The 27,904-nt window shown below is 41.2% G+C and overlaps 1 protein-coding gene and 1 long non-coding RNA gene across 2 annotated transcripts; one reads left to right on the forward strand and one right to left on the reverse strand.

The window, feature by feature from the left end:
* Window positions 1–206: 206 nt before the first annotated feature.
* Window positions 207–26,104, reverse strand: LOC311235093 (urea transporter 2-like). The gene is given in 11 exon segments (XM_084322439.1): window positions 207–2,418; window positions 2,521–2,570; window positions 6,276–6,410; window positions 9,252–9,314; window positions 9,317–9,367; window positions 9,370–9,397; window positions 9,956–10,148; window positions 12,402–12,530; window positions 13,049–13,238; window positions 21,736–21,946; window positions 26,087–26,104. Coding segments are annotated over 10 exon segments (1,335 nt in total). The 5' UTR covers window positions 21,923–21,946; window positions 26,087–26,104; the 3' UTR covers window positions 207–2,109.
* On the forward strand, window positions 24,606–25,627 carry LOC311235850. The gene is made up of 4 exons (XR_014620171.1): window positions 24,606–24,724; window positions 24,840–24,958; window positions 25,078–25,290; window positions 25,396–25,627. It is a non-coding gene; the product is annotated as an uncharacterized lncRNA (long non-coding RNA).
* Window positions 26,105–27,904: the final 1,800 nt, after the last annotated feature.

The raw sequence follows: 27,904 nt of genomic DNA on the forward strand, positions 1-27,904 counted from the left end.
AAATACCTTCTTGACATGTGAGTACATACAGTACATACAGTTTCAGGGAAGTGTTTGGTCCCTCAAGGTATTATGTAACAGAATGTGTCTGTGACGTACCAGTATAATAGAGGTCAGTGTAGCCCCAGAGGCAAATACAGAACAGACTGAACGTTTGCTATTTATTTGAAAATATATACATTTCATAGAATTCACATAGAATAGAATATAATAGAATAGAAATACTTTATTCATCCCGAGGGACATTTGGCACTACAAATCGCTCACAGTAAACAGTAAACATTTAGGTAGACAAAACAAGTCACGAATAATGAAACATGCAACACAATGTTACACTTTAAGTACAATAATATGAAACACCCGAGTTAACAAACAGTTGTAACCTGAGCTTTTAGTGACATGGTATAAAAAAATTCTCTTAAACTTTCCAAAAATTACTGATACTCAGCTTATGTGCATCATGCATACATCAGTCTAGTGCAAAATAATTCTTACTGATACACAACTTGTGTTCATCATACATCCAGACCCATAAATCATTATGAGAGAGAGAGAGCGAGAGAGAGCGAGAGAGAGCGAGAGAGAGAGAGAGAGAGAGAGAGAGAGAGAGAGAGAGAGAGAGAGAGAGAGAGAGAGAGAGAGAGAGAGAGAGAGACTTTAAAACATCTCAACTAAAAAATGCTAGACAAAACCCTGCCTGGCACCTCATCATCCCCTCAACATTGCCACTGAATGTATTTTGTATTTATTAGTTAAGTTTTGGTCTCTATTTATTATTTCTTATTATCTTGTCATTATTATTATTATTATTATTATTATTATTATTATTATTATTATTATTATTATTATTATTATTGTTGTTATTGTTGTATTTATTAGTTACGTTTTGGTCTCTATTTCTTATTTCTTATTATCTTGTCATTATTATTATTATTGTTGTATCGTGTTGTCAAATGAAAATTGAAAATAATTTTTTTTTATAAAAAGAAAAGAAAATTGCCACTGAATCTATACGACCAACACCCCTGATCTTATTCCTGTGGGTCAGCAGCCAAATGGCCAACTTAGCCTGACCATATAGAAAATTCAGTAGCACACTTACAGCCTTCTTACATACGGAATACATAGGACCAAGGATGAAACTCCCCACACAGAAAGTCTGCCCCAGCTTTACACACACAGCTGATTCTTTGACATTGTAGAAAAACACGGATGACAGTTTCAGGCAGGACGTCTCTGCAACGTCTCTGTACATATTGGGTCTAGAACAAAGAGCAAAAGGTGGCATCTTGTAAAAGCTTCACATTCAATTTCCAATAGGCTGAGCAATGGGGCCATGATGAAACAGCTAAACGTGCTACTACCAAAGGATGATACCATGTATAAATGTACTTTATACGTGACAAATAAAAACAAACATGAACTTGATCTGAAAAACGGACCAATTCACTTTCCCCCCCCCTGTGGATTATTGGGCCTCCACATGTCCACTAGATCACTAGATCACTAGATCACATTAGTCCTAATCACATCCTTCAACACAGCTGCCAACCCAACATGAGGTTCCACCCCACATCCATGGTAGAATCCATGGTACAGTTCCAGCACTAGCACTGTGTCGGGATTTGGAGCGGACACCTCCTGTATTGGGAGCGTATATGCCAGTGAACTCTCTATTTTGAATGCTAACCCTCACCAATAGCGGCCTGCCTTTATCCACCTCCTTCTGTTGAGATGATATTAACCCCCAACCCTGGATAAAACAGGACAGCCACCCCTGCACTAACATTAGTCCCCAGTCAACTTCATTACCAATATCATTATGGGTCTCTTGTACACATATAACATTTACATTTGTCTGTTTTACAACCCTCTTTTCACCCCATCTCTGGCCCCATTAATAATGATAGAGCCTACTCGTAGGACCTCCATGAGAAAGGGGAGGGGGAAAGTGCAGAAACCAGAGAGATATAGAGAGAGAAAGAAAGACCTTGAGGTGGGACAAGGACATTTGATATTGAAATTAAGCATTTTCTGAAATACCAACAAGTAAATGTGTTCCTCTGTCATGTCACTCTGATATTGTCCGGTGTCTGTGTCCTCACATCGTCACTCAGTCTCAATATTAATGGTCAAACTGTTCTCAATCCGCTCCTCCATTCTTTCCATCTCAAGCTTCAGTTCTTCTTTCTCGTTTACCTTCACCTCCAATTCTATGGCTTTTTGCTGCTCCTCTTTCTCTTTTTCCGCTTTTTCCTTTTTCTCCTGCTTCTTGAGCTTCCAGTAGAAGCCCAGGTTCCTCTCTGGATAGGTGACCTTGGCCAATGGCAACTTGAAGATCTTCTTTGTCTCCGTGGTGAGTTGGAGGAAAGTGAGAGCAGATAGGCAGAACGGCCAGGTGCAGGCAGGCAGGCCAAACTGTAAATACAAACATACAGTATATTATATCATAGTTATCAACAGTATGTGTTTAGTATCATGGGCTGAAATGAACAAGTTTGATAGAATTTGAGTACTTACTGTGGACATTATGTTGGCAATAGCTGAGCCAAGATATGCACAGAAGAAAGCTGAGGAAGAGAGGGTACACAGTGAGCAATGTGTTGTGATGATGGACATTACACTGGACTTGAAGATAACTAGTTGTTCATAACAGTTACAAAATCTTATAAATGACATTTCCCCCAGGGATGATAACATTTATCTTTCTATATCACCAGTGGTGCAGTGGTGATTTCATAAGGAGTTGCACTGTGTTTTAATGACGTCATGTGCATGCACATAAATGTTCCCTCGCGAATAAAGACGATGCCTAATTGCCTCTAGGAATGGAATGTAACACATTTCATTCACAGGATTTGTGTGAATGGTCCAACCAGTGGCGTCTGGCCGATAGTGGGCGCTAGAGCGCCGCCCTCCCTGGTTAAAAGAAGAAGAAGAAAGAATTATTTGCATGAGGAGGCAGCAGCCTATTCATCCCCCAGCCGAGCCGGCGCCTAGCCCCCTCCACTCCGTTTTCATGAGCGCTCATTTCTGCTCCGCCGTAATTGCGCAACTCACAGGGCAAAATGCAAATACGTATAAATAAATACGTACGTACAACATAGCGCTGTCAAATACGATACCAGAGGGCGCTTGCTCGAGTGCCAGATGCAGTCACTATTGGCTGAGAGTGGCACGTGACATCGCGTCCCCAGACGTTGTGCTCTGGGCTCTGGCTATGCAGATGCTATTCGAGGGGCTACTAGGAAATAGTTGTCGGAAATTGATAATAATCACAAGATACTGTACATTCAGACAGTGTTGGATCTAACTAAATAGATTTATATGGACACTTTTATGGAAAGTTCAAGCCTGGAGTCTGGACCAGCTTCTCGAACTAGGGTAGGCTATACTCTGTCTTAGCTGGTTCGACAACAAACAACAACACGCTAGTATAATGGCTAGCTGGATGCAGTCTGGACAGTGGAAATATACATCAACAGTCTGGACAGTGGACATATACATCAACAGTCTGGACAGTGGATATATACATCAACAGTCTGGACAGTGGACATATACATCAACAGCCTGGACATATCAAGCCCTCCTGGACCGTGTTTAAACTAAACAAAGTGAGTTGCGGTCTCTCTCGCTCTCTCTCTCTCTCTCTCTCTCTCTCTCTCTCTCTCTCTCTCTCTCTCTCTCTCTCTCTCTCTCTCTCTCTCTCTCTCTCTCTCTCTCGCTATGCTGTGTTGTTGTTGAACTAACTCATTAATTTCGTCGTGGGTGGATCATAATCAACCAGACAATGAATGGTAACTTGTTTAAAATGACAAGATATACAAATGTGTTCATTATTGTATTGATCAGAGAGAGAGTGGAGTTTCTTTTGGATTTAAAATAAGTGGATTATGGCTTATCGTCTATGTTTGAATGAATGAATGAATGAATGAAAACTTTATTTAACAGATTGCAGAATGGGTACAATACAGTACGGCTCAATACATACAATTGTTAAGGGGATGCAGACCAGAGAAAGATGTTTGTCTTGTTTACATCAGGGTCCCCCATTTTCGATTCTTATCGATAGTTTACTAGCTAGCCTTGGCTCGTTTAACAATATGCAAAATGTGTACAGCCCTGTACTCATACTGAAGTTATTCTTGGTATATACTACACATACTAGGTCTGATTGTGCAATGAATCAATTCCACGTCGCGCTGTGTGTGAGTGAGAGAGAGAGAGAGAGAGAAAGAGAGAGAAGGAGAAATAGAGGGGGATACTAATTAATTCCGCCCCCCCCCCCGTGAAGAATTCACCAGCCGCCACTGGGTCCAACAGTAGTATTTGAACACACCCGACGACCTGAGCTATTGTTATGCAAAGTAGCCAGGTGGGTACTTGGCGCAGAGTCGAGTGGACATTCTTGTGTGCATGCGCGTGCACATCCGTGCATGTGCGTGCACGTGCTCCTGCTCAAAAAGCAGACGGAACGGCGTGCAACCCCGTCCCATGACCACTGCACCACTGTATATCACCAGGCTGCACACCCCGTCCCATGACCACTGCACCACTGTATATCACCAGGCTGGACACCCCTCACCTGTACCCCATGTTGCTATGACGCCTACATTTCCCCAAGGGGATTAATAAAGGAACCCTTGACTCAACCTTTAAGGCCGCAGTGGATAAAACTTGTCACATGGCCACTTGGCCAGGGAGGTGAATTCTGGAATCTTTTTCACATTGGCCAATGGCAAATATTTTATTTGAATTAATTTCCATCATTGTCCATTGAAATACATATTCAGGAAAAGTGACACCTTTTGAATACATGAGAGCTGCTCAAGGCCTCCGGGAATCAGCCCTCTGGTCCCTGTTTACAACATGGAAATGTCATGGTGAGGTGAAGTTAATTTACATAATTTATCCATAGAAATAAGCCCCCCCCCCCCTTTTCATATCTCATGAACTGTTTTCCATAGAGACTTATAGGAATTGTCCATGACGTTATAGTTTTAAAGGTTTATTCCACCCAATAGTGTAATAGTGTGTAATACTGTAATAGTATGATCATGTAATAGTGTTAAATAGTGTAATAGTATGTAATTGTGTAATAGTGTGCTAGTGTAATAGTGTGCTAGTATGTAATAGTGCAGTAGTGTAATAGTGTGTTATAGTATCATAGTGTGTAATATTGTAATAGTGTGTAATACTATACTAAGATAAGATAAGATAAGATATTCCTTTATTGATCCTTTATTGATCCCCTTGGGATCTAGTGTGCTAGTGTAATAGTGTGCTAGTGTGTAATAGTGCAGTAGTGTAATAGTGTGCTAGTGTGTATTACTGTAATAGTGTACAAGTGTAATAGTGTGTAATAGTGTCATAGTGTGGACCCCAGGAAGACTAGTTGTTGTCATGCAACAGCTAATGGGGATCCTAATAAACTTAATAGTGTGTAATACTGCAGTAGTGACTGCAATAGTGTGCTAGTGTTCTAGTGCAGTAGTGTAATAGTGCAGTAGTGAAACATTGTAATAGTTTAAAAGTGTGTACTAGTGTGTAATAGTGTCATAGTGGAATTGTGTAATAGTGTATTAGTGTGTAATACTGTAATAGTGTTCTAGTGTGCTAGTAAAATAATATGTAATAGTGTCATAGTGTAATAGTGTGCAATAGTGTGCTAGGATGTAATAGTGCAGTAGTGTAATATTGTAATAGTGTAAACGTGTGTAATAGTGTACTAGTGTAATAGTGTGTAATAGTGTAATAGTGTACTATTGTGCTAGTGCAATAGTGTAATATTGTCATAGTGTAATAGTGCAGTAGTGTAATAGTGTCATAGTGTAATAGTGTAATAGTGTGTAATAGTATGCAATAGTGTCATAGTGTAATAGTGTGTTAGTGTGTAATAGTGCAGTAGTGTAATAGTGTGTGATACTGTAATAGTGTTTCAGTGTGTAATACTGTAATAGTGTACTAGTGTGCTAGTGTGTAATAGTGCAGTAGTGAAATATTGTAATAGCTTAAAAGTGTGTAATAGTGTAATAGTATCATAGTTTGCTAGTGTGTAATAGGAATACTCCGGAGAGATCTGCTTTCATTGGTCTATGTTTGCCCCACCCCATACACCTAAGCCCCGCCCAATGCGCAGACTACAAAAGAAATGGGTGGCTGCCACCTGATGAAGATTTGCACTCTACTGAGTGTACCTTTCTAGTCTTAGTGTATCAATCACATGTGTTTTATGGTTACCAGGTGAACAGCTTGTCGACTGAGTGTCTACTCACCACAAGTGAGGGCCAGCAGATGCACTTGCCAGGTGAGGGCGTAGAACATTCCTCCAATAGCGATGCAGGCCAACACACAGTTATATCCCCAGAGACCAAAGTAGATATTCTCAAAAGGAGCAGCCAGAGCTAAGCCTTTAAAACATAGACACACATCCTGTTAACTCAGGGAAGGGCATACTGTAGGTATATATTTTCATTTTGATGCACATGCATTTTTGTTTTGTGTTCTCTCTCTCTCTCTCTCTCTCTCTCTCTCTCTCTCTCTCTCTCTCTCTCTTCTCTCTCTCTCTCTCTCTCTCTCTCTCTCTCTCTCTCTCAGTGCATGCTGGGAATGAGATTGGAGAGATTGGAGAGGTTGGAGATTGGAGGTGTAGTGAGTTTTTTTTCTATCTTTATCTGTCTATTTTGTTAATTTGTTTATGGGATATTGTATTATAGTGTAGTGTTGGTTTGCTGTGTGTTTTTGGTGTGTATAGGGTTAAGTGGGAGTGTTTTGTTTGTTTGGCAGTCGCCAGTCGGCCAGGCTGTGCTGCTGGATGACGTCAAACGCCAGTATGGACTTTTCCAAAATTGGTAGAAAGCATGGTATCAAGATATCTGTTTCTAATGTGTCAGTAGAGGACTGCAGTATGGCAGTTGGAAATATTGTCGGACATAGAAATATTAAATCAGCTGCGAGAATGAACGGAGGAGTAGTGATTTTTCTTGATTCATTGGACAAGGTGCAAACACTGGTTCAATCAGGGATCAGTGTTGATGGGGCTTTTCTTTCTGTTGAGCCTCTCTCCACAGTCCACACCAGGCAGAAATGTCTTTATTTCCAACGTTCCGCCGTTCATCAGTGACGAACTATTGAGAAGTCAACTAGCACGACATGGGAGGATAATTTCCCCTATAAGAAAAATGTCGTCGGGATGTAAATCTCCGCTTTTAAAGCATGTTGTCTCACACAGGCGACAGGTTTTAATGATTCTAAACAACAGCGGAGAGGAGCTTGAGTTGTTTTTTAAGATAAAGGTTGATGAGTTTGATTATGTGGTTTTTGTGAGTTCTGGTAATTCGGGAAAGTGTTTCGGATGCGGGGAAGTGGGTCATATCTCCCGAGACTGTGCGGGGAGAGGGGCAAGGCGACCTCCGCCTCAGCCCCAGGAGGAGCGCGGGGCTGGGCTCAGCGCAGGTAGTGGTACAGAGGAGGGAGGAGTGTTGCAGCGCAGAGCTGAGAGCAGAGACAACAACAGTGTCCCGCTGCAGACCGTCAGCAATGTAAACAGTGTCCCTTTGCAGACCGTCAGTAGCGCAGCAGATAGTATCCAGCTGCAGGGCCACAGAACCGGTGTAGCAGGTACAGAGCAGAGCCTTGGTACAGAGGAGGGAGGAGTGAGGAAGCTGCCCCCCCCTCAACTAGTGGCGACTGTGGGGTAACAGGGGGTGGTGCGGGTGGTGCAGGTACAGAGGAGGGAGGGGTGGGAGACACTGTTCCCCCCTCAACCAGTGGTTGTGTAGGTAAGGAGGTGGGAATCAGAGATGCTGCCCCCCTTTCAACAAGTGGCGAGGTAACAGGGGAGAGCAGAGGTTTTTTTTGTCCCCCCAAGCCCAACACAGCGTCAGGGTAAAAAAAGGAATAAAAAAAATATGACAAGTGAAGTAATAGGGGAAAAGTTGAATGTGGTGGACAATGTACACAGTCAGACAGTGGATTGCGTGGTGGGAAGTGATGGAGGGGTGGGCTCTCAGGATAAGGAAGGAGTGACAAGTTTGGTCAAGAGAGTCAGGAGGGTGTAGAAGACACAGGTTCCTCTCAGTCCAGCATGGACGAGGATGAGGTTGAAAAACAATGGGGTGAGATTGAAAAACAATGGGGGGATGACATCTCAAGTGTTGAGGAAGATGAGTTCCCAAATGCTTCTCAAGTGTCTGATTCACAACGGAAAAAATTTTATGCAGTCAGGCAGATACAGAAGTTCCTGCACACAACAAAAAATTTGAGAAGTGTCAAAGTGGACGATTTTTTGAAGATTTGGAGATGTTTATTTTTTCAGCAAGGACTCAAATGAGGTCGAAGAACAATGGGGGGTACACTTCCCAGGAAGTTTTTAGACTGAGAAAAATTGTGCAGAAGCTCAGAAAACTGGATAATATAATGTTACCATGATAATGGAGCTTCTGATGTGTGGAGCCCGGCTGGACATTCAGGAAGGGAGTAGACCTGGGCTTGGACAGTGTCTGCAAGCAGTTGGGACAATGACACTGAAAGATGTTGTGAATGTAGGCCGGGTCAGAGGAAGTGGCTTCTTTATTGGGGCTGAGGACGGCCTGTCACAACAGGGTCTGTCTGGACGATTGGACTGAAGCGCGGAGCGTCGGGGAACAATACCTGTTGCAGATTATTTCGGTGGAACGGAAGGTCCTGATGAAGGGGATCTTTTTTTTCATGAGCTGGATATAAAAACTGACACAAATGGACTGACGGTACCCTTTTGGGTTGCTCATATGTGTTATGTGTTGAATGGAAGTATGGATACTTTTTTTGTTTGGGTGGAGCTTCAATGTTTTTTTGTTGTGTTGCAGAAGGACAGGTGTATTTTAGCATTTTTTTTATTGTGAGATCTCATGTGGTTTTTAAGTGTGATGGGGACACATGTTGCCCGATATAATGTGTAGTTAGTTGTTTAATTGTATTGACATACACATTGTACATTGTAATGAGAATTATGTAAATAAATGTTTTTCTAAATTTAAAAAAATCTCTCTCTCTCTCCTCTCTCTCTCTCTCTCTCTCTCTCCTCACTCTCTCTCTCTCTCTCTCTCTCTCTCTCTCTCCCTCTCTCTCTCTCTCTCTCTCTCCCTTTCTCTCTCTCTCTCTCTCTCTCTCTCTCTCTCTCTCTCTCTCTCTCTCTCTCTCTCTCACTCTCTCTCTCTCATCTCTCTCTCTCTCTCTCTCTCTCTCTCTCTCTCTCTTTCTCTCTTTGTTACCTGTGGCCATGCCTGCTGCAGACCCCAGAACAGCATGGGCACATGTGATAGGGGAGGAGATGAGAGTGCGAAGATGAAGATTCCTCCTGTCCAGGGGTTGTCACACCCATATACCTGCCAACTCCCACAGGCACAGACATGAACAGCTGGAGCCATAATACAGAAAGAAGGGTTATGAAATGACATATACACATATTATAGCCCCCACACCTACTGAAATATAAACTATGGAATAACAATGGAATAACAACGAATACAAAATGTGCAGATCGATACATACATTTAGAAATTATTCAAATATAAGGTGATACATAAATATAAAACCTTATTATAATAATATAAAATAATTATATTTTATTATAACATAATATTAAAATCTGTATTAAAATCATGGGGGAAAAAAGTTTAAGAATTGTGTATACGTTTTGTATATTACTGTATAAACTGTACACTAAAACTATGAAACCTTCGTAACCTTTTGTTTTTGTTTTGCAAAATGATGTACTGCATTATGTTTTTAGTTTTTTATTATTAATAATGTAATGTAAAAACGGTAGGCAATATAAGCCTCGGCTTCAGCCTACACCCTTTCGGTCATTTTCTTTCTTTTTTTAATACATTTCCTACTACTGTACATTGCTTTGTAAAAGAAGACCGAAATAAATTCATTCATTCAGAAAGCCTGTGATCTGTCCTACCGGTACCTTGGGTAAGTCGATGTGGGCCCAGGTGATGTTTGGCAGTTCCGTGCGGGGCTGGATGAGAACCTGGGGGAAGTGGTGGTTGAAGTGGCCGGTGGCCACCATGTGAAGACACACCAGGATGTTGAAGGGAAGTGTGAACACTGGCAGGTCCCATCGACTGTTAATGGACGCTATCGCACTGGACAGTATGGGGCTGGGATACAAGGAGAGAGAGGTGCAAGACTCAAAATACACTCAAACCCAAACACAAGACAAACCTCCGCACCAGGGGCGTTTTTACTGTTAGAAAACATTGGGGGCTTCAGCCGTGGGGGGTGGACGGTGGGCACCATGGGCGACCGGGTTTTCTGCTCAGCTGCTCCTCGCTGTGGAATACCCTCCCCGACCATCTGAGAAAACCACAGTCCGTTGAGGCATTCAAAAGGGGACTAAAAACATTTATTTTTAACAAGGCATTTGCCTAAAAAATTTACCTACTGATGCCTTGTGTGTTAAAAATTTATAAAACGTGATATTTTTTTTAAAACTGTGGATCTGAATGTTTCTTTCATTTCGTGGTTGTTTTATTCATTTCTATTTTATTATCTTATCTCCTTTCATGTAGCACTTTGAGATTTGTTCCAAATGTAAAGTGTGTTACAAATTAAATGTATTATTATTATTATTATATAAGATGGATGAGCGCCACAAATAAGGTTAGCGTTTATTATTATAATAATAATAATAATAAGCACCTTTCATACACAAATTGCAGCTCAAAATGCTTCACAACAGTAAAAAAGATAGGCATAAAATGAGCAAATGCATAAAGTGCAGACATATAAAACGGACATATAAAACTCTCGCATGTGTGTGTTAATCTGCATGACAATTAAAGACTTATTCTTCTACACACACACATACACACACACACACACATTACACACACACACACACACACACACACACACACACACACACACACACACACACACACACACACACACACACACCACACACACACACACAACACACACACACACACACACACACACACACACACACACACACACACACACACACACACACACACACACACACACACACACACACACACACACACCAAAGACAATAAGAGACACAACAAAATGATTATTGATTGGTTGGAGTATAGCAAAACATATGAACTAGTTGAGAGGATGGGGAGCTATTAGTATCAGAATAGGAATTGTTCAGGTAGGGGGGAGAAATTTGAGAGTTTGTCGAGATGTGGCGTTTTGGTCAAGACACCAAGGATAATTTCTTTCAAAGAGCACAAACTAAATAAAGTCATTGTCAACGCCTAAACAAACACACTGTAGCACCCACTCCACACACTTTATAGCACACACCCACTTTAAACAAACACACTGTAGCACCCACTCCCCACACTTTATATTTATTGATGAAGGATTGCACTACAACTCGTACACCTTACTGTAAATTGTACCTAAATTGTACCTCATCCCATTTCTGCTTTGCACTATAAGTACTGTACATTAGTACACTGCATAGTATTGTATATTATATATGGTAACTCAGAACATTGTACATATGTCTATACCGAACACTGTGACCTCATTTTCTTCTTCTAAACTACATGCTATACTATGTTATTTGATACTATCTTGTCTAGCACAGTCTCTGGAGCGTAACAGTAAGAAGCATTTTGTATGAAAGTATTCTGTACTTCTGTATGACAACTATTAAAGAAACTTGAAAAACTTGAAACTTGGAAGGCATTTGTGCATGGATAGATGATGCAACAAGCCAAGCCACTATGAAATGTGAGGCGGAGGTGAACTCTAGTGCCACCCCACTCTATTTACCCAAAGTATGGCATACTGGTTGATTTGGTTCCAGCGAAAACTGATGTCAGATGGGTATGAATTATGAAACCCGTATCCATGAAATATGTTGCGGTAGAAACCGGTTAGCCGCTTCAAACGGTCACATGACTTAAACGCGTGATCCTAGAATAGTACTTCTACTGAGAGGCTTCACATGCTTTGATGTCAATCACACACATAGCCATACCTCTCCACTGTGTTACATCATTGGCTGAACGTATTATCATTCGGGTATAGGGGGGGGGGGGGGGGGGGAGAAATGCCCTGGCTTGTTTGCATTCCTTTAATAACCAATCACGCATGCAGCGACAGTGCCCTTGCAAAATAGTGTCGCAGATGAGAATTCCGACTGAAATAGTTGGCCAATGGCATCGCTTATACTCACAGTCTCGTGGCGCCGATCCAGACTATCCTACATCTAACCCTCATGTCTTAGACATGTTTTCTTTACCACCAATAACCCAATAACCGCCCCCCAACACACACACACACACACACACACACACACACACACACACACACACACACACACACACACACACACACACACACACACACACACACACACAGATACTCACCACATCATAGACAAGAAGATGTTGGGCAATAAGAGCCACCAATACCAGTCTCCTGCGTTGGAGAACACAGCCATCAGTAGGCCAACCAGGATACCATTGTACCCATACAGGCCCGCGGCAATCGCACCCCTGATAGAAACACAGAGATCTAGTGAAAATGGTTCACCGTGTTTTAGGCATCTAGTTTACGAGTGGCTGTACAGTATTCGTGGTTTTGCATGATATTGTGGTATAATATAATGTCCCCATATAAAGATATTCCCCTCCCCTGTATCCCCTTACCTGTGCCCCCCCCCTCTCTGTGGAATAAGACATTCCCCTCCCCTTTCTCCCCAAACCTGTATCCCCCCCCCCCCATTTGACCTATCAAATGGGACCACATCCCCCCCTTGTTAACTATATAAATCTCCTCCCGAGATAAATCCAGGTCTCTTTACCTGGGTCATTTCAGCTGATCACCTGGGGCGAGAGCCTCGGCCATTCTCTCTATGTAATCTATATGTTTGGTTAATAAACCTTGTTATTATCCAAACCTCGGTTGACTGAGAACACAGGTGGGCACAGGTAAGGGGATACAGGGGAGGGGAATATCTTTATATGGGGACATTATATTATACCACAATATATTAGTTAAAAGGGATGTATACCTGTTCTGCCGTATGAGGAGAGCAGAGAGGGTGGCGAAGAGCGTGCCAACGAAGCCGTTGAGGGCCCACCAGTAGTTCTGCAGGATCAGACCGGCGAAGATGACCAGACCGCTCAGTGGGTTGTTGACGAACATCACCTGGGCCGCTCCGCGCAGAACCCAGTCCAGAATCTGCAGTAAGATGCACTGCTCTGGAGGACGGACAAGGAGAGCAGCAGCAGAGAGAGAGAAAAAGAAAGCCATCAAATGCTGAAGTGCCCTTGAGCAAGGCACTTAACCCCCAACTGCCAGGGCCGGATTAACGACCGGGCCGTTTGGGCTGTTTGGGCCGCGGCCCGTGGGCCTCTAGTGACGAGGGGCCTCCAATTTTTTTTTTTTATTATTATTATTTTGGAAATCGATGTCATACTGTGACACTGAAATGAAAAAATATTTCATCAACTAAAATATTTAGTCAACAAAAATATTTCATCAACTAAAATATACAGTACGTCATACCCCGTGCCTCTCCCTGCCGTCTGCAAGTGGCTAATCTTGAGTTTCAGACCCCCCAGTAAGCTAACCATGGATAAATCCAAAAAAAGGAAATTCTGAGGAAAATAGAGGGTTTAATTCAGCGTGGACAGATTAATTTGCTTTCACGACTAACAATGCAGGCTTACCTGTAACCTATGCCTGCTATGTGGTGCGAAATTTGCGAACAACGATTAGTCATTTTGATTACTGTAGTTTGCCTGGTATGTAGCCTAGGTTAGTGGCTGCCCCACCAATGTTTTACATATAAAAACGCCACTGTGTGTGCGTACACGTGTATGTGTGTGTGGGGGCCTCCACAAGAGTCTGGCCCAGAGTCCTCTGAATTCTTAATCTGGCCTTGCCAACTGCTCCAGTGGAGTTGCTCAGTGGCCAACTGTGGTTGTACTGGGCAGCTCCTATAGGTGTAAATTAAACAGTGTGAATGTGAAGCAGGGTGTTACTGAAAAAGAGCATTTGTGCTCAGAACCTACCCTGGGTAAATAAAGGTAATTAGAAAATAATAATATTCAGAAAGCAATACTATTGCTTTAGGTTTTTGCTTTGTGGTACAGTATATACAATATACAGTGCTGGGGGGGGGGGGCAGATTGCTCCACTTGTTTCATGTGCTGGTCAATGGTTAGTAGTAGACATACTATACATTGTATTAGCATAACTCACTCAAAACACTAAATTACCTTCGAATTTTTTTTGGAATTCGAAGCTTCGGGGCAGAGATTCTATTTTAATTCGAAGCTTAAAAAAAACATCTATATATAAATATATATATATAAATATGTTTTTTTTTAAGCTTCGAATTAAAATAGAATCTCTGCCCCGAAGCTTCGAATTCCAAAAAAAATTCGAAGGTAATTTATATATATATATATATATATATATATTTTTTTTTTTATGTTGTGGGACTTGTACAGCACTTTGTTCAACTTTGTCAGGGCTGTTTTCAATCTTAGACAAACGAAACACTTCGCTTTCATGAAATATTGTAAGCCGTCATTTGAGGTTTTATAAAAGCAGCACAATGAACACAAATCTGTCAGTGCAGAGTCCGACCTCATCTTAAATAACAAACAACATTGCTTGTAATTAACAAAGAGAGGCAGAGTTGATTTTGCACACAAAAAAATTCAAAATAAAATATTTTTTTTTATATATATTCAAATTTTATTTTCATATTCGAATCCCATGCCCATCGAACTATTTAAGACAGCCCTAGTAATTAACATTACATATATCTTGTCGTGGAATTAACACAACATTATGCATACTTTTGACAATAAATAAAGTAAGAATACTTGCTTGCCTGGGTAAATAAAGGTAAATTCTTTTTTTAAATACCGATAATTTCCGATACGCCAAAGACGAGATTTATCGTGTTACAAATCCAACCGCTGGGCACCAAACACGAGATATCTCGTTTTTAGATCCTTTTTTATTTATTTTTATTTTACCATTCTAAACACTCGCGCAGACCTGTCTGTGTCTCCCTGGCACCGCTGCCTACGTTATAATTGCAATGACAATCGAATCCCGACAGGTGGCAGTATCGCCAACCTTTTGAACTGGGTTTCTCAGTTGTCTTTCAGTGCCTCGGACTGCAGGAATCCCCTCCCCCTCAAAGTGAGCAGCCGATTTGCTCGCCTGAAACCTATTGTTTTCCATATTCTAGCCAGGCCCAATGCACACCGGTAATGGCGATCGTGATGGAACTACTGGGATTATACATTTTTGAGTACCTTCTGACAAAGGTAAGGTCTATTTTAGGTCTATTTTACCAAACCTAAAACATGCTTTTGTATCGATCACAGAGTCGTATTTTACCGAACCTAAAACATGCTTTTGGTAACGATCGCAGCTTCGTAAAATGCTGATGATGACTTTGTGAAGACACATCTATATGGTATATACCTTTGATTTGGAAATAATATAGGTTTCAAGCAAGCAACCCGAATGATTTGCGCATATGCATATAACACGTCATATCTCACAATCTAGAAAACGAGACTGGATTATTTTGAAACAGGGCGATGTTTAGCGTGGAATAGCGCACAAACGAAAGTACTGTATGTAGAAATGAACTGGTTTGTCCCTGTTGGACTATAAATAGTGCCTGTCAAATACTATTGTCTCCATAGCTATAATATAGAATATACGATGGGTCCGCAAACATGGTGAAAATGGTCAATAACGCTGGCGCCAGGGAGTAAAGATGGGAAAACAGTGTGGCAGTCAATGACTACCACATGTGGGCCCTCATGAGGACGATTTCCCCACCGGCACGATACGCCACTTTGGCAACCTCTATATTTTTTAATACAATATATAGATCTAATTAAAGCCCTATTTGTTGCCTGTCGATTGCCATTTCAGGCGACAAAAGCCGTTCAGCGTTTCTCGAGTTACATGCCGATATGTGAGGCATGCACCAACGTCTTTAGCAGACTTTTTATTTTTTCCACTCCTGACTCCCGACGCTTTATTGGACAGGGTTGTAACCAATGAGGCTTTCCAATGGTACCCCACGTGGGGATGAGCGAATCAGGGATCTAGGTGAAAAGTCACGAGCGAAAACAGGAAGAGATATTTCTGCAGAATGCATTAAAGTCAATGAGAAAATTGAGCTTGCAGAGCTTTTTTTTTTACAGTTTACCAAACTCGCTCCTAATCACACATTTCTGACAAGACTTCAGGCTATGGACCCAGGGTGTTTTTTCAGCCATACCAATTTTTGGACTACTAACAACTACTACAGAAAAACGTGTGTAACAAGTTTTTCTACAACTCAAGTTCAGACCTATGTTACTCTATTAAATAGAGTAACATAGGTCTGAACTTGAGTTGTAGAAAAACTTGTTACTCACGTTTTTCTGTAGTAGTTGTTAGTAGTCCAAAAATAGTCTATTTCATTAGCACTAAAAGTGAATTTTCTTTATTGTATCAGAAACTTCAGAATGTTATCTTTCAAAAGAGACCAGGGCCCTCATTTATCAACAATTCTTAGAAAGTGTTCTATTTTCATGCACAGAATTTAGAATGTGTGTACGTACAGAAAAATCGGGATTTATCACACGTGCGTAGACGTGTCCCACGCACACTCTGTGTTGATAAATACCATTTGTTCTTAACGTCTATGCTCGTGCACAATTATCCATATATGGTCATGAAACAATGGAAATAATGGACTAAGCCGAGCGAACTCTGAGAAACTTCACTGAGAGCGAGATTGATAACCGAGGTCTAACCAACTAATTCAACGTATACAATATTTAATCGTATGATTATAGATACCGATACCGATATTCCGATATTGTCCAACTCTTAATTTCCGATACCGATATCAACCGATATCAACCGATACCGATATATGCAGGGTTTCCCACCCCAAAAAACGGAATAATTTCAGGTAACTAATCATTTCACTGGATATATATATAACAAATATTGTTCTTGTTTTTTTCTTTTTTTAAACCGATACCGATATTTTCCGATATCACAATATCGGACATCCCTATATGTTTTTAATCTTTTCTGCTGTAATTCCAAAAACAGTAGTTATAGGCCCTGAAGCATATATAGATTATCGATTGGTGTTTCTTTCCCATACACGCTATATTAAAAAATTCAAATGTATATGATCGGTGTAAATAACCCCAAGAATGGTTTATTATTTTTTTAGTAATTACCTGTGTAATATTTGTGTTTAGGAATATTTACATTTACATTTATATATAATATGAATATCCAGGACCTTTTTGTTATTAGAATTGATAGAAGCCTGTGTGTGTGTGACTTTAATTTATGTAAATCCATGTCGCGAGGCAGTGTTTTCCGGTCGCTGTCACAGGCTTTTGTTGACAGTTTGACAGTACATTGCGAGTGAAGGAATACGCAACAAGTTTTAATGGACCCGTATGAGGCCATATCTCTTACGGTGGGAATGTTATTGTTTTAAAAGGAAATGTAATACGATGTAAAAGGATAAATAAAACAGTGATTATACCATCAGTACGTTTATAAGCCACTCAATATACGGGGATCGGTAACATTATGCTTCATCATGCGTGGAGGAAAGGGGGGGGGGTCGTTTATAATTCCTTGATTGTCAGTAACAGCTTTATGTAGTATGGGTGGATATATTGATCAGACTGTTTGCAAACGAGGATATGCACAATCAGGTTGAAAATAACGTTACTGCCCCCTTACCATGCGGAGAAAGATCCCAATTATTCGACGCTGATCACCTAGATCCATTTCCGGTTTGTATGGCGCAATAAACGCCGAAATCATATAGATTATTGCGTTATGGCAGCGATCCATATGCACTATATTGTTTTTCTGTAGTCCCGTAGCGAGATGTGACTGCTGGAGGAATTTCCTTGACGCACCGATGACACTTTCCGGTTTTTGAGTGTGTAACTCGCCCGACCATCCACCAGGCGGCGGTATTGAGCCATTGCAGTCCCATTTAGGGTCCCGCTAGGGCACCGGGGGTTGGGTGGATGAATTCTGAATGCCATGGCGAAAAAATGAAATATTGATCTCAAAAACGCTGTACAGCGATGTTGGCGGTCAACGCATGGCAGGCAATAACGCTGGAAAACGATTTTGGTGACCAATGTGAATGACTGAAATGAAATCAATTTCAGCAGGCCAACTCTGCGCTCTACAATGCCGATTGTGCGCTCGTGAGCCTGTGGTTCTGGTCAGAGTCATTATGGCTTCAGTCAGTGGATAACCCTGATCTGCATTTAAGTTTGATTGATTGATTGATTGATTGATTGATTGATTGATTGATTGATTGATTGAAAACTTTATTAACAGATTGCAGAATGGGTACAGTACAGTACAGCTCAATACATACAATTGTTAAGGGGGTGCAGACCAGAGAAAGACTTTTGTCTTGTTTACATCAGGGTCCCCCATTTTCAATTCATCATAACATATATGACACACACGACAGACAGATAGACAGTACTGCTACATCTATACATTTATGACATACCAGATTTGCAAATACAGTACTGTTTGTGATACAAAAGGAGTCCAGAAAAGAGAGTATATACATTTTGACGTAGAAACTGTACATTGGAGGAGGTTGGGTAGGTGGGGTGGCGGGGGGGGGGGGTTTGGGTAGGGGGTGATGTTTTAATTATAGATTCCCCAGTAATAACATTACAATTGAATTAAATACGATTAGGCCTGAATGAGTCGTGTTCCTCCCAGCCACCGGCAACGACATTATCAGCCAAATTTGCTCCACGCTCCAATGTGGGTCTCAAATTGCGGTACAAATCAAGGAGAATGTGTCTCGGTTAGCGAACTCTACTTAACACTATGATTGCCGATGACGAGTTAAGACGTCATTCCTAGCCATGCTCATTCTGCCGAAGACGCCGTAACTCGTCTTTGATGTCAATATTTCAAAAATCTGTGATCGAAATCATATTTCCCCTCCGGAGCCCTGAGACACACTGCAAAGCTCCACTCAACTCTCTAGCGGTTCAAGAGCGCCATATGGTGGCCGATCGGCAGATCGCCAACCGGAAATGACCCTTTGAACCGGAAGTGCTCACCCATATGTGGTCCGGGCACTCGCTATCGTTAGAGAGATTCCGTCTTGACACAGTGAACATCGATCGGTGCAAATAACTCGAAAAAACAACATGATTTGGACGTATATACTATTATACAACCTGGAAATGGATCGGGCATTTCTCCATCCCATAATAGAAAAAATTCTGTTCCACGCTCATCTGCCAGCGGCGCGAGGAAGCCACGGTAAGATTCAGCGTTATATTTTAACGTGTTCCATATAAACTGCTATGATGAACATATGACCCACTCTGGATGAATCATCTAACGCTGCCCACGGAATTATAAACGATCCCCCGCCCATCCGGTCATCATCAGATGATAAGTAGTAACTCCTAGAAGCACATCCAGTTGAATTTTTTTTATCTCGCACAGATTCCTACCAAACTGTATTTGATCATCAATATAATGCATTTAGGGCTATAAATCACGTTCTGAAGAAAGCTGCAGAAAACGATAAAAACATACTTATACTTTAGACCATATTTTAGTATGAATATGTGAATGAAAAAGTTTAACGTTGCTACACCCTGAACAATACATATAGGACATTGAATGGGCCATAATAATGGCAATTTAGCAATAGAATTTAAAAAGTTATAGCCCTGCAAAGAAGGGGAACTTCTCCATAGACAAATAGAGCTGGCGTGGGATGGTAAATTATGAATTTAACCCATGGCGATCAAAGTGTTAATATTATTATGTTCTCTCTCTGCAAATAGACATGCCCTATATCTCTGAAAACATCGGAGTGCACACCGCGAGAAGTATTCCTATAATAACGATATGAACCAGGCTGAATTCATTCGGAAATACCTATTCCAAATACTATTTAGGGTTTGACAATAATTACACTAATGTCGCTATTTTACAATGCACTATAGTGAATTACGGGTCATACAGAACACGTCATTGTTGAAACTAATGCATGAAACTGATGAAAGCATAATGCCGTCCGTCTGCAGTCTTCATATTCTACCGCTGGGCGCCAGGTACGCACGGCCTGAGCTGTGCGTAAATATACGCACAAAGTCAAGCACGCGTTCAAATTGATAAGTCCCACACTTTGCTTAGAAATGATCGTACACACGGGTTACGCACATATCTGTGCATATGCACCATTGATAAATGAGGTCCCAGGCTCTTTGTGCTATAAGTATAAAGTATAGTATTTTGGTTTGCAAAAAAAGTATGCAGTCCTCAAGTTCAAGTTTTTATGCACTGTGCAGTGATGCTGAACTTTTCCAGTGGAACACAAGTTACTTAACATTACACAGGTATGTTATGCACGTTAATTAAGCTATGCATGTTTAGCTTGCTAGCGCTAAGATAGCAGGAGCCGTCGGCCAACAAAGATGTTGTTTCAACAAATGTATTCACAAAATGGATTACCATCCAAACGTTATTGAAGCATCCCATGACCAGTAAGTAGGTACTACTACTCTTAATAACTGCAGCAATATGTGCATAACGCGATACGTTATGCGCTACGTTATGCGCTACCTTATGCGCTACGTTATGCGCTATGTTATGCGCTATGTTATGCGCTATGTTATGCGCTATGTTATGCGCTATGTTATGCGCTATGTTATGCGCTATGTTATGCGCTATGTTATGCGCTATGTTATGCGCTATGTTATGCGCTATGTTATGCGCTATGTTATGCGCTATGTTATGCGCTATGTTATGCGCTATGTTATGTGCTATGTTATGCGCTATGTTATGCGCTATGTTATGCGCTATGTTATGCGCTATGTTATGCGCTATGTTATGCGCTATGTTATGCGCTATGTTATGCGCTATGTTATGCGCTATGTTATGCGCTATGTTATGCGCTACGTTATATGCGCTACGTTATATGCGCTAGGTTATATGCGCTACGTTATATGCGTAAATGTGCGCTATGTGCCTAAAGTCAAGACTCGACAGTACTGAACCAGAACAATTATTTAGGAGCTCATTTTTTGCATGATTAAAAACTATGGTTCGAACGTCTGTTCGAAAAACCCTGGTGATGTTCGAATCCCAAAAACAGGCTTCAGGGACAGCTCTAGTCACATGTACACCTTTGTGTTGCTCATTGAAACCAAATCCCATGGATTCAGTGCTATGACACATTAACAGAGGTCGCCAATGGCCGAGGGGAACACTACTTTAAGTTAAGTTATACTTTATCGCCTTGTGCAAATTCGTCCTCTGCATTTGACCCGTCCTAACTAATTTAAGTGCAGTGGGCAGCCAGACAGTGCAGCGCCTGGGGACCAACTCCACTTGTAATGCCAATACCTTGGTCAAGGGCAACAGCAGGAGTATACAGTATATACCTAGCATACATTTCTTTCTTTTGGACATCTTACTTGTGTCACAACCAGACTTAACCAGACCAAATTGTACATAATAAAAATAAAAAAAAACAAGATAGGAAACAGCACATTCATTGTAATTGTCATATTTAAACATGGTATATGGAGGCTTACAACTTAACTTTGTAGCATTAGCCTACTAAATAATCGTATTCGATCAAAGTAGATAGTAATCGTTCTAAAAAAGAGTTTGTCTTACTTTTCATCCACCCGCCAAACACTTCCATGTCACCATAGAAGAAGGAGATTCCCTTGAGGAAGCCAGCTTTGGCCTTCTGGAGCCTCTGGCCTACAGTCTGCCCTGCAGTCTTCCCTGCATCTGTTTTCTCCTCCTGGACCTTCTTAGACCCCGACTCCTCCGTTGACTGCAGAACAGGGTTGGCCATCAGGGGCTGCAGTTCCTGCAGCTGCTGTATATACGTAAGGGAGAATATACTGTTTGAATTATGTTATATATACGGAATGTAGGCCAGTCTCTGCCACTCTGTTTGTCTGGGAAACGCCATGGCCAAATTTGGCCACTCCCCATTTTACGCAACATCTGGGGCTTTTACTCAAAGCCTACTGCTGTTTACCATCGGAAGGTAGGTGATGTGAAATTATGTGACTCGCCGTGACCAAACCCGATTTGATCCGCAAAGGGGGAGGTGCTCTGAAATGAAGAAAATGTCTTGCTGTTTAGAAAATCCTAAAAATCGATATCTTGATTTTTTTTACATATTTGAATTGTCATTGATGTGTTCCCTTATTTGCCCTTAGTTGCAAACTTAAATACAACTTGTAAATGAGGTAATTATTGTTATAATAGTTCCACAAATTTTCTTCCAAGTGAGGAGAAAAAACTACACGCGCGGGCTGTGGGGCCTGTCCACAGGGGTTAAGTACTGTACTTAATAGGTGTTAACACACAGACGTCATTAGCTTTAGAATAACACACTATTAATACACTATCTTAATGTTATAAGTTCAGATGATTTATAAGCAACGTAACGCAGTGTCTAAAAAAAAGATTAAAAAAAAGAGGCCTTTACGGCCTTTATAAAACGTGTGTTTTAACTTAATTAAAAACCATTAAAACACAGTTCGAATTTTATGAGCGAACGAATTTCGGTAGGGTGCATTTTTTCCAACCTAATGGCTAAAAGTAAATTAATTTAATACGGAAACGGAGTGATAAAAAATGGCTTTTTCATCGGCTTTTTCATTATTGTGGGGGCCCTGATGTAAACTGCGCGATGAGGGCGCGTTAACCCTTTCACTGCCACACTACAGAAGCTTAGTAATGCTTCGCCTCAACTCCGTTTCTGGTAGAACTAGTGAGCGAATCTTTAATATTTTTTTTTGATTCATATTCAGAGGTAATTCGTCGAGATATTTATAATTGGTATTTAGCCAAAATAAATATTAGAAATATGGTGAAAAAAACTATTTATCCGTTTTTTTATCCGTCACTACCACACTACAGAAGGTTAACCTTTCACTACCACACTACAGAAGGTTAACCTAGTTGTTGTGTCTTTCACTACCACACTACATGTATTTACATCTAAATGCTTATTGGTCAGGCGGTGACGTCATTAAGTTGATGCCATTGATCGGTGAGTATTAAACAGAGAGCAGGGCAGTGCATGTTTGCCAGTCACCATGGAACCCAGTCAGCAACCCACAGCGAGGGCACTTGCCGAGGCATTAAACCGGTTTGCTCACTTCGGAGCACACTGTGTTGAAGACGAACGCGCTTTAGGAACATTCATCACGGATTTCTTTCCGCAGAAGAAAAATCCAAAAAGAAACTCAGATTCTGGTTCAGAAGAAGAAGACAGTTGTGACGAGTTAGAGGCAGATGATGATGATGGTGACAACACTATTGAAGACGAGGCAGAGCCAGAAAATGATGGTGATGGTGGTGATGGTGACAAAACTAACGGATTTGAAGACGAGGCAGAGCCAGAATCTGATGATGGTGACAACACACCTAACGGATTTGGAGACAAGGTAGAACACGTAATGTGCGTTGTGGAAGTTGAATCTGACGAGAACCACGAACGCCAAATGGAAAGACTTTTGCGATTTACTTGTAAATGCGTCCAGGTTGATAAAGAAAATGACATTCTTAATCGGCGGTCATGTATCACAAAATTGGACCGTGATGAAGTTTACACAAGGCGTTTTGAGATAGCGGCTCTCGAAGAGGATCATAAAGACTTGATTATTATGGCGCAGCTCCAGGCTTTTGGTCGAAAGTCAGAATGGACTATCGGAAATAAATCGTTTTCCAAAAAAAGACAACGTGCTTACACAAACTATTTCTTCGGGGCGATACAAATCTGCCGTGAAGCTTTCCTCTTCATCCACGGGTAAGTTATTATTATTGTCTATTTAAAACTAATATAGTACATCGTGCCTATTTTTTTTTAAATGATAATAAAATCTTGAAACTTGATTAGTCTTGTTTATTATCAGGGTCCCCCATTTTATTAAAACTAATTATAGTACATTATAGTAGAGTATAGTAGCATAGTATAGTATAAAGTACCGGTACTTGACAGGTACCGGTACTTGTGATGATGATGATGATTGATGATGATGATCTAACTATCTCTCTCTGTCTCCACAATCATGTAGACTGGGTGTGGTACAGACAGGTACCGGTACTTGTGATGATGATGATGATTGATGATGATGATCTAACTATCTCTCTCTGTCTCCACAATCATGTAGACTGGGTGTGGTACAGACAGGTACCGGTACTTGTGATGATGATGATTGATGATGATGATGATCTAACTTCTCTGTCTCTGTCTCCACAATCATGTAGACTGGGTGTGGTACAGACAGGTACCGGTACTTGTGATGATGATGATCTAACTATCTCTCTCTCTGTCTCCCCCCCCCCCCCTCTTCTCTCCCAAGAATAGGTAAGGATCGCTTGATTGCAATAAGCAAACACATGTCAGAAAATGGCATGTGTCTTCGCACAAAAAAGCGATCACCACACAACAACAAGCATTGCATAAAATATGAAGATATCGAAAAAGTAGTTCAATTTGTGTTGAATTATGCAGAAGATCATGCTGTTCACCTCCCTGGACGCCAGGCACACCAAAAGAACTTTACCGGTCAGCTGTTACCATCTTGCGTCACGAAGGCATCTGTGTGGCGTTTATATACCAAGGCAATGCCAGTTGGTAGGTGTAAGCAAATCTTTGTCAAAGAAATAGGTCAAATAGGTCTTTGTCAAATAAAAACAAAGCTTGAAAATGAATGACATTGTGCTAACATGTGTTCTTATTAATCTTTCAGACCAGCGAGCAGTGGGCCTGTCCACATTTAAGTCCCTCTGGAGGCAATTACTGAGTCATATCAGAGCAATCAAACCAATGTCTGATCTTTGCTGGGTGTGTCAGAAGAACAATTATCTGGTTAGTGAACATCACAGTGTTATGAACTTTGAACTGCAACTTCTGTATGAAAAGTGTTATACAAATACAGTTTATTATTATTAATATTAATCATCATTTACTTAACTTTTTTTTTTCAGATTTTCAAAAGTGCCAATCTGCCAGAGGCTGAGAAGTCTGCAAAGCTGAAGCAGCAGGAACAACATCTGGCGCATGTAACCTCAGAGCGGGCTGCCTACAAGGGCATGCTTAAAGCCGCCAAGGAGATCGGTGATGGTCTTTCTCTGGGTGGTCATGTGCCACCGGCAAGCAAGCCCTTGACAATGCATTACAGTTTCGACTACGCTCAAAAGGTGACTACATACCAAGCCCTCTTTCACAACATCATGTTATAATTGTTATAACTACTGCATTGCTCCCTTTTTTTTCTTTCTAAAATCCTTATTCATTTATTGCAGGTGCACTACCCATCAGACCCCCTTCAACCAGGGCCCATGTACTTCTTGGCTCCACGCAAGTGCAGCATATTCGGTGTTTGCTGTGAGGCGATTCCACGGCAAGTCAACTATTTGGTGGATGAGGGGATGGAGTCCAGCAAAGGTAGCAACGCCGTCATAAGCTACCTGCACCACTTCTTCAAAGACCATGGTCTTGGGGAGACAGATGTTGACCTTCACTGTGACAACTGCAGTGGCCAAAACAAGAACAAGTACATGTTGTGGTACTTAGCGTGGCGAGCGCTACATGGTCTTCACCATCGTGTCAATCTCCACCTGCTGATTGTAGGCCACACAAAGTTTTCCCCGGACAGTTTCTTTGGGCTTCTCAAGCAGCGTTTCAGAAAGACCAAGGTGAACACTCTTGATGAGATTGCAGCAGTCGTAAGGGACAGCTCAGTGGCTGGAATCAACATACCACAGCTAGTGGGAAAGGAAGATGGCACTGTAATCGTGCAGTCCTACAACTGGCAGGAACATCTGGGGCCTTACTTCAAGCCACTGCCACAGATCAAGCAGTACCAGCACTTTAGGTGGGTGTGGTCACTGTGTGTTGTGTATTTACTGTAATTAATTATTCACACTTTAGTGCAAAGAATGTCATTGGTAAATGATACAAATGCATTGATATTGTTATGTGCCCTGTACTAACGTTTCACTTTATTATTGCAGCTTTGATTCCAAGGAACCTGGTGTGGTTGTGGCAAAGATGTCTATTGATGGCGCTGAAACCAGATTCCAGCTGCTCCGTGACGTCCGTGTCCTGCCGCCTATAGATGGACTTCCTGTGCTGCCACCACCGGGACTGGACTCTGCAAGACAACACTATCTGTTCCACAAGATCAGAGAGTTCTGTGATGAGGAAGCCCAGGACGTAACATGCCCGGCACCACCAGCCAAAATATCCAGCGGCGGTTCAAAAAGACCACGGTGATCATCTGGAGAGGCCATCAGAACATTGAACATTGACTTTAGCATGTCTATTTTTATCTCGTGTTATTTTAAATGCTAATAAAATCTTGAAACTTGATTTTGTCTCTTGTTTATTATCAGGGTCCCTTTCACTACCACACTACAGAAGGTTAACCCTTTCACTACCACACTACAGAAGGTTAACCTTTCACTACCACACTACAGAAGGTTAACCTTTCACTACCACACTACAGAAGGTTAACCCTTTCACTACCACACTACAGAAGGTTAACCTTTCACTACCAGACTACAGAAGGTTAACATTGACTTTAGCATGTCTATTTTTATCTCGTGTTATTTTAAATGCTAATAAAATCTTGAAACTTGATTTTGTCTCTTGTTTATTATCAGGGTCCCTTTCACTACCACACTACAGAAGGTTAACCCTTTCACTACCACACTACAGAAGGTTAACCTTTCACTACCACACTACAGAAGGTTAACCTTTCACTACCACACTACAGAAGGTTAACCCTTTCACTACCACACTACAGAAGGTTAACCTTTCACTACCAGACTACAGAAGGTTAACCTAGTTGTTGTGTCTTTCACTACCACACTACATGTATTTACATCTAAATGCTTCTGGAGAGGCCATCAGAACATTGAACATTGACTTTAGCATGTCTATTTTTATCTCGTGTTATTTTAAATGCTAATAAAATCTTGAAACTTGATTAAGTTTCTTGTTTATTATCAGGGTCCCTTTCACTACCACTACCAGTCACCAGACTCATTTTAATAACAAAGAGCCTCAGACTGGAAAGCTGCCAGGTGTTAATTGCCCTAGAGAGAGGGGGGCCATGGATTACAATGACTTCTGGGTAGTGTTGTAGTTGTTTCACTATTGTCACTGAATAGCCTGCTCGTCTCTTGAAGGCTATTATCTCTGAATACGTTTTGTGATAATCACCATGAATCATAGGAAGTAGCTTGCAAAGTATCCCACCAAAATGTTCAAGTGATGGCTTATTTTGAAGGTATGAATCTGTACTTTCATAATATGTAAAAAAAAAAAAAATGAATATCCCTCAACATGACCCTGAAGTCCATACCTGGGCTTGATTGATTGATTGATTGATTGATTGAAAACTTTATTAACAGATTGCAGAATGGGTACAGTACAGTACAGCTCAATACATACAATTGTTAAGGGGGTGCAGACCAGAGAAAGACTTTTGTCTTGTTTACATCAGGGTCCCCCATTTTCAATTCATCATAACATATATGACACACACGACAGACAGATAGACAGTACTGCTACATCTATACATTTATGACATACCAGATTTGCAAATACAGTACTGTTTGTGATACAAAAGGAGTCCAGAAAAGAGAGTATATACATTTTGACGTAGAAACTGTACATTGGAGGAGGTTGGGTAGGTGGGGTGGCGGGGGGGGGGGGTTTGGGTAGGGGGTGATGTTTTAATTATAGATTCCCCAGTAATAACATTACAATTGAATTAAATACGATTAGGCCTGAATGAGTCGTGTT

Source organism: Notolepis coatsorum (genome assembly GCF_963971535.1).
Source record: "Notolepis coatsorum genome assembly, chromosome: 10".
Taxonomy (NCBI): domain Eukaryota; kingdom Metazoa; phylum Chordata; class Actinopteri; order Aulopiformes; family Paralepididae; genus Notolepis; species Notolepis coatsorum.